This window comes from Charadrius vociferus, unplaced genomic scaffold, assembly GCF_000708025.1.
Source record: "Charadrius vociferus isolate BGI_N301 unplaced genomic scaffold, ASM70802v2 scaffold266, whole genome shotgun sequence".
NCBI classification, from domain to species: Eukaryota; Metazoa; Chordata; class Aves; order Charadriiformes; family Charadriidae; genus Charadrius; species Charadrius vociferus.
In genome coordinates, this window is record NW_009649114.1 from 2,049,464 (window position 1) to 2,056,980 (window position 7,517).

At 61.1% G+C, this 7,517-nt stretch overlaps 2 protein-coding genes across 2 annotated transcripts in view; both read left to right on the forward strand.

The window, feature by feature from the left end:
• The window catches only part of REN (renin), a 4,861-nt gene extending 865 nt beyond the window's left edge, over window positions 1-3,996 (forward strand). The window contains exons 2-9 of the mRNA XM_009888294.1: window positions 9-150; window positions 333-456; window positions 695-813; window positions 986-1,182; window positions 2,388-2,510; window positions 3,088-3,232; window positions 3,320-3,418; window positions 3,835-3,996. Coding sequence (XP_009886596.1) covers window positions 9-150; window positions 333-456; window positions 695-813; window positions 986-1,182; window positions 2,388-2,510; window positions 3,088-3,232; window positions 3,320-3,418; window positions 3,835-3,996 — 1,111 coding nt within the window. The remainder of the gene's footprint in view (window positions 1-8; window positions 151-332; window positions 457-694; window positions 814-985; window positions 1,183-2,387; window positions 2,511-3,087; window positions 3,233-3,319; window positions 3,419-3,834) is intronic.
• Window positions 3,997-7,136: 3,140 nt separating this feature from the next.
• ETNK2 (ethanolamine kinase 2) overlaps window positions 7,137-7,517 on the forward strand; it is a 10,074-nt gene continuing 9,693 nt past the window's right edge. Inside the window, exon 1 of the mRNA XM_009888295.1 lies at window positions 7,137-7,187. Coding sequence (XP_009886597.1) covers window positions 7,137-7,187 — 51 coding nt within the window. The remainder of the gene's footprint in view (window positions 7,188-7,517) is intronic.

Consider the following 7,517-nt stretch of genomic DNA (forward strand, 5'->3'; position numbering starts at 1 on the left):
GGGCTGCCTCCCTCCCGCCAGACGCTGCAGGAGATGGGGGTGAAGGTGTCCGACGTCTTCCCCGAGCTGAGGCAGAGCAGACACAGCAGCGGCGGTGGCGGCGGCCCCAGAAACGGGACGGCTCCCACCCTCCTCACGAATTACCTGGACGTGAGTGTCTCCCTGCCTGGGGGGGATTGTCACCCCGACACGGCCCCGTACCCCCACTCCCTTCGGGTCCTGCCCGCTGCACCCCACGGCGTGTGTGCTGCCGGGGGCTCGGGGCTGCGTGAGCCCCTGCTCCTATCTGAGCTGTGACCCCAGTGATGCTCCCCATGCCGTGTCTCCTCCAGACCCAGTATTTCGGCGAGATCAGCATCGGTACCCCCGCGCAGACCTTCAAGGTGGTCTTCGACACGGGCTCGGCCAACCTATGGGTGCCGTCCTACAAGTGCTCCCCCCTCTACAGCGCTTGCGGTGAGTATGGGGGCACGTCCCTCCACCCTGAGAGCTGATCATAGTGGGCTGCGGTGGGCTTACCTTTGCATGGGGGGGGAGGGGGGCAGGGGGGGTCTATCTGCTGCTGTCCTGTCCCCTGGCACTGGGGCAGGGTGGGTTCATCATCCCACGGAGACTAGGGGAGCAGAGATCTTCACCCGGTCCTGCCATCGCTGCCTCCCTGGCTTGCTCTGATGCACCTTCTTCCTTTCCTCAGTTTCCCACAGCCGCTACGACTCCTCCAAGTCACGGACGTACATAGCCAACGGCACGGGCTTCGCCATCCGCTATGGCACGGGGAGCGTCAAAGGCTTCCTCAGCCAGGACATCGTCATGGTGAGTGCGTGCCCTAAATCGGCAGACCCAGCGCCACTGGCTCAGCAAGGAGATGCCCACGTGTGGCTTTGCTCCCCGATATGAGCATCCCCAGTTACCCAGCAGTAGGGAGAGGGTCTGGTGGGGATTTAACTCCCCAGCTCCCTGCAACAACACTTGTGCCCTTCCCCAGGTGTCAGACATCCCCATCATCCAGGTCTTCGCCGAGGCAACGGCGCTGCCCGCCTTCCCCTTCATCTTTGCCAGGTTTGACGGGGTGCTGGGCATGGGCTTCCCCAGCCAGGCCATCGACGGCATCACCCCCGTCTTCGATCGGATCCTCTCCCAGCAGATCCTCAAGGAGGATGTGTTTTCCGTCTACTACAGCCGGTGGGTCTTGTGGGTAGCGGGTGCCGGGGCTGGGGAGGTGCTTGTTTTGCGGGGCATGGGCATTGCAGCCACGGTGGTTCTGGGTTTGCGGCTTGGGATTGGGAAAGAGCCATGGTGGGGCTGCAGGGCTCAGGCTGGGACGGAGGGCACGGGCATGTGGAGGGTGCCTGGAGGGGCTGGGGTGGAATGAGGCAGCCCAGAGGCAGAGCCAGGTGGATGCTTATCCGGAGCTGCTGGGCAGGGAGTGCCGAGAGAGGGAGAGGCTGGTCCCCACTCGTTTATCATTGTCGGATTGCACAGTTGCCAGCTCTGGTCATGGGGCTGGAGCAATCACAGCTGGGAGTGGATTTAGTGTTTCTTCTAAAGGCAAAATTTAAAAAAAAAAAAAAAAATCCATTGAAGAAAAACCTGCACCAGCAGCCAAATCCCTTTTTCATTGCTTGCCCCAAACTGTCCTGGCCCGGCATCCGTCCTCCCAGCAGCACCAAAACCTGCGGGAGCAGCGGGGAGGCCCATCCTGGCAGAACAGGAACGCTGTCCCCAACCCCAGCACTCCCCATGGCCCCGGGTACAGCAGCCTGGCAATGTGCAGTGACAAACACACCCGCAAACACATGCTTAAAGCGGGCATGGTAGCTCTTTACCTCGACTAAAAGTGGATCCAGCAATAACGAACAAAGCCTAACGATGCTGGAACTGCAGCCTCAGTGCTGCTCGGGTCTCCTCGGGGACACAGTTGCTCTTGGACCGCAGGCTTACGGAGCATCTCTCTCTTTGCAGAGCTTCGAAGTAAGAAGACGAAAAGCACGAGCGCTCTCGAGACAGCACCCACTAACAGTCCCCCCCCGTGCACCCCGGGGCTGGGCAGCAGACCCTGCTCCAGCTGCCTGCCCCAGGAGAGCCCTGCCTGGCGCTGCCGGCCGGGCACTGCTCCGTGGGAGCTCACGCCGCACCGGGCTCTGCCCTCACGCCTGCCCGGCACAGCAACCAGCACCGATCCGCTCCGAGACCTCAGCATGCGGCACCCCCTCTCCTGCGGGCTCTCGCACCCCTCTGAACTAACTCGGGGTCTCTTCTGCTCCACTTTGCTCTCTGCCGCTGCTAACGGGGTCAGCAGAGCCTCGCGCCCAGGGCTGGTCCCTTCTCCCCGTTTTTCCAGGGACAGCAGCCGAGGGGGAATCACTCCGCTGTGTTTTGCGCCCTAGGAACGCTCCGCTGAAACCCGGGGGGGAAATAATCCTCGGAGGCAGCGACCCAGCCTACTACACGGGGGACTTCCACTACCTGAACGTCAGCAAGAGCGGCTACTGGCAGATCAGCATGAAGGGGTGAGGTCGGGGAGCGCCTCTGCACAGCACCGGCCGCATCCTGCAAACCTGTGCGAGGGTGGGCTTGGGGGAAGCTTGCCGGATGCTGGGGAGAGTGGTCCACGGAGGCAGGGGTTCACCCGGTGTTGCTGGAGGATGCTTTGCCTTCCGGAGGGGAAGGGAGCAGGGTGGGGGGGGGGGTCCTCCAGCCCAGAGTTGCATCTCTGCTGCTTGGCAAGGAGCTGGGGAATGCAGAGGGGGTGGCACCGTGGGCTGATTCAACTTGGAAGCCGCAGCGGAAGAGTTTAACCCCCTTTAGTCCTGCAGAAGGAGCATGAGGTGCTGGAACAATTCTGCTTTGTTTAATTAAAAATAAATAAATAAATAAAACCCACACATGATGGAGCTTAGCATTCACATTGGAGAAGCGTGAAGGGAGGGTTCCCAGTGCCCCTGGCGAGTCTGTGCTCCGGGGGTGCTGGGAGCAGCACATGCTCTTCTCAGCCAGCGTTCCCTGGCCAAAGATGTGGCGCGTTCCCCCCGGGGGTGCGTACAGCCCTGGGAGCCGAACTGCAGCCACTCTCTCCTCCCGCTCCAGCGTGTCCGTAGGGGCTGAAATCCTCTTCTGCAAGGAAGGCTGTTCAGTGGCCATCGACACGGGAGCATCCTACATCACTGGCCCAGCCGGCCCCGTCTCCGTGCTGATGAAAGCCATCGGGGCAGCAGAAATGGCCGAAGGAGAGGTGAGCAAACCCCCCCTGCCCCACTCCGTGTCCCTGCCCCATCCCTCCCCCAGCAAACGGGCTCAGCGCTGTCTCCCCCTCCCGCAGTACGTGGTGGACTGTGAGCGAGTCCCTCAGCTGCCCAACATCTCCTTCCACCTGGGCGGGAAGGTCTATGTGCTCAGCGGCTCAGCCTACATCCTTCGGGTAAGCTGCATCCCTCCATGCGGGGCGAGAGGGCGGCTCTGCCCGGGCTGGGGGCATCTCTTGGGGAGAGTGGTGCATCTCAGAGTGCGGCTCTCCTGCAGCATCCTGCACCCTCCCGGCTCCCCAAAAACAGCTGAGAATGAGCCCCAGAATGACACTTCTTGTTTTTCCCCAAACCACCTCCTGTTTGGCAGAGGCGTCCAGGCCAACCCGTCGCTGCTTCCTTGGGTGGTTTTGGGGAGATTCGGGGTGAGCAGCAAAGGGGATAGACAGGCAGGGATCTTCCTTCCTGGAGGAAGGAACGCCGAGGCCGAGTGAAGGGTGTTGAGCCGGGGATCACAGCCCACCCCCGGGCGCGCTGCGGTGGAGATGTCCCTCCTGGCACCCCCATCACCGCATGGGTCTCCTCTTTGCAGCAGTCCCAGTATGGGGAAGACGTCTGTGTGGTGGCTTTCTCGGGGCTGGACATCCCACCCCCGGCTGGTCCCCTCTGGATCCTGGGCGCCAGCTTCATCGGGCACTACTACACCAAATTTGACCGGCGCAACAACCGCATCGGCTTTGCCACAGCCCGCTGACGGCTGGGGGGGAACTGGGGAGAGGGCTGGGAAGGGAACCAGCCTGGAGGCAAGCGTACCACCCAGAAGAAACGATTTGAAGTGCAAAAGAGAACAAGCGTTGCCCTACAGCGCAGCCACCTCCTCTCTGTACCGAAGCAACTGCAAAACCTCGCCTTCTCCCACTCCAAAACCCCCGCTCCGCTTCCCGAGAGGCTCTGCTGCTGGGGAGGACTGAGCCTTAAACGCGTCTTCTAGCGAGCGAGTTCAGTCTGGAAATCCAAACAGGATCCTGAGTCCGGAGTTGCACCTCCGGGGACTTTTAGGGTGACGTGCAATAGAGCGCCTGGCACGTGGTGGACTGCTGCTGGCGTGGAGGTGCCCGCAGGCGGCCGACAGACTGAGGGGGGGTCATCCGTTACAGTTCGTGTTATTCTTTGAAAGGGAGAAGAATAATCTGGCTGTGTTTAATGATAGTTTTAGCTGGTGTTAACCCTACCCCTCCCCGTGACTTTAATATTAAACAATCTTAGAGCAACCGGAGACTGAGTGGATGCTTATTCTTGCCGGGGGGAGGGATCAGACACTTTTATTAAGAGAACTGGACAAGTGTTCCTCTGCTAGGACCCACCGCTGCATTTTTGTCCTTCCCTGTTTCCTGAGCGAAACACCCTCCCAGCTGATGCCACAGCATCTATGTCGGAGGCACACCAGGGTCTTTTCAAACAGCAAACGAGCTCTGCAGGAGATGAGCTGCTGGTTGGGCTACCCATGCCTTGACCTGCCTTCCCACGGGGAATTCAGGACCGCTGGTGGCACCCCTGGGGACAGAGGGAGAGGGCCGTATGTCTGCTTTGCTGCTCTTTTTGGAGGGGGGAAGGTGCCTGCAGGTCTGACTAAAGGCTGGCTGAGTTTGCCCCACCAGGAAGGCAGCTCTCGCTGCCTGGATCTGTTTTCATTGCTGTGTTGGCTCTGGCTAAAGACTGGAGGCTGGTCTCTGTCCTTGGCTGTGTGCGGAGATGCTCAGCAGGATGACACTGGAGCCGCGCGCCCCGTGCCGGTTAGCCTGGCAGGAGGGGCAGACCAGTGCTCCCAGCCTGGAGGTTGACATTTCCAGTTCTGCAGGAGAGCTGCAGCGCTCCCAGTTACAGCTCAGCAGCCGCGAATCCTCAGCGCTCCCCAATGCCAAGCGGTTTGCAACACACTCTCATCTCCAGTCCGACCAGCTCAGGTCTGTGACCGCTGTGGTCCCGCAGCCGAGCCCTGGAAACGTGCCCGTACGGCAGAGCACAACACTGGGGCACCTGGAGCAGAGCCTGGAGAGCAAGCCACCGTCTGAGCGCGATCGCTCACAGGCGCTTCTCATCCTCATTTCTGTCCCCAGCGATGATTGCTGATGAATTCCCAGTGCTGCCCGAAGCGCACGGGCTGCCACCAGCTGCCTCTCAGGCTGCGGGGATGTTCGGGAGAGGGATGCTCCTGCCAACACGGCACCGGCTGCTGCTGCATGACCTTTCCAGCCAGGTAGGCAGCAGCCTCCGCTCGCCATCCCTCCCTCCCGGCACGGCACCTCGGCCCCTGCCGCACCGAGCACAGCCGTACCGCAGAGAGGACATGGCTCAACGGATGTTTGTCCCTCCTGGAAGGGTCTCCGCACCTATGTAGCATTTAAACCTCTTAACACTGGGATGCGTAACCCTGGGTCTCCACGGATGGGAAATTCAAGGCACCCAACGATGTTGTTTCCTACCATCGCCTGCTGCAGCACTGATCCGTCACCTCCAACACGGGGGTGAGGAGAGCAGTGGCGATGGGTCTTCGGGGCCCCGGGGGTGGAGGGAAGGGGCCCCAGCAGTCAGCGTATCTCGCTTTCATCCAACGTTTCCTGAGCACAGCCGGCGCTCCCGGCAGCACAGGAAACCCCGGGGGCTGGGAAGCAGCGGCAGCACAGGCAGGGAAGGCACGGGAGGGAGGGCAGAGCCGCCCAGAGACCCTCAGCACGGGGATGTCTGCACAGGTCAGCGCTGGAGCGACAGCCCGGCCTCTCCACGACCTTCTGGCAAGCTTCTCCCCTTCCTGCCTACCGCAGGGAAACTCTCCAGCTGGAAATAACTAAGCCTCCTCTGTCCCATCCTATACTGCAAAGGCTCTGGAGAAGACTCGAGTGGATGTGAGCTTGAAAAAGCACCAGGTGACTTAAGCCCCCGTGATGGCTTCTGCCTACGGCCCTCGGCTGGAAAACGGTCAGGCCGGCCTAAAATAGGATGTTTTTGTGGATCCAGTTCTGTTCCTATTCAACACAGTTGTTCCGAGCAGCGGGAGGGCAAAATGCCTGGGCTGCTTGCGGTGCTGCTCCTGGGCCCCTTAAGCCAACCTATTAACACCTCTAATCGCCTGTGCCAGGGCAATTTCCCGGCCGCTGCTGCGCAGCCCTGCCTGCGAGGCACCGCTAACCCGCAACTGCCCCGTATTAACACTTGTGATCGTTACAGGCGAGCAATTAGGCCACGCTCAGCCCGGCAAAGCGGCGGGTGCAATTATGACCATCCTATTAAAACTGACAGAGCTCGCTCTATATTTAGAAACACGGGGAACTGGCTGGTTTATTTTTTTTCCCCTTCCTTAAATGATTTTTCCCCAAGTCTCCATGGTCCATTTAGCTGGTTTCAGCCGCAGCCAGCTGTAAACTTTGGAGGGGGCATTCTCCGCTCCGAGCCATGTGCAGTTGTTATTTCCTCTGATAATGAAGCCGGGGCTGGAGCGGTGTCAGCGGGCTGCGGGGGGCTGTGCCAACGGGTGAGTCGTGCTCTATCTTTAAATATCAAACCTCTCCCCAACCCGCCTGCAAATCCCCTGTGGGGGTCGACGCTTGGTGGGTGAGATGGGAGAGGGTGGTCCAGAGAGGATGTGTCCCTCCTGGAGCCAAGGATGCCACCAGCACCTCTTGGGGTGCATCCCGTGTCTCCCCATCCTTTTCATCCCAGACCCCAAAGGGATGGGGGAAGCTGTGCGGAGCCCCCGGGGATGGCTGAGGGGGTTTGAGGATGGGGTGGGGGGGCGGAGGGCATTGGCACCAGGTGGGGTGTGGGGGTGTCCTTGTACGGGTCCTGGGAGGGGTCCCGGTGCAGGGTCCCAGGGCAGGGGGTCCCAGTGTGGGTCCAATGCGGGTCCTGGGCAAAGTCCTGGTGCAGATCCTGGTGCAGGGTCCTGGTGTGAGTCCCAGGAGGGTCAGATGTGGGTCCGGGAGCGGGGGGGTCCTGGTGCGTGTCCAATATAGGTCCCACTGTGGGTCCTGAGCCAAGTCCCACTGTGGGGTCCCAGTGAGGGGTCTCGAGGGGGGTCCTGCTGTGGGTCCCGGTGCGGATCCTGGTGCGGGATCCCGGTGTGGGTTCCAATGTGGGTCCCGGGGGGAGTCCCGATGTGCATCCTTGGTGTGAGGGTCCCCGGTGGGAAATCCCGATGCGGGTGCCGGTGGGAAGCCCCGGTGTGGCTCCCATGTGGGTCCTGGTGTGGGGTCCCGGGGAGGAGTCCCAATGAGGGGT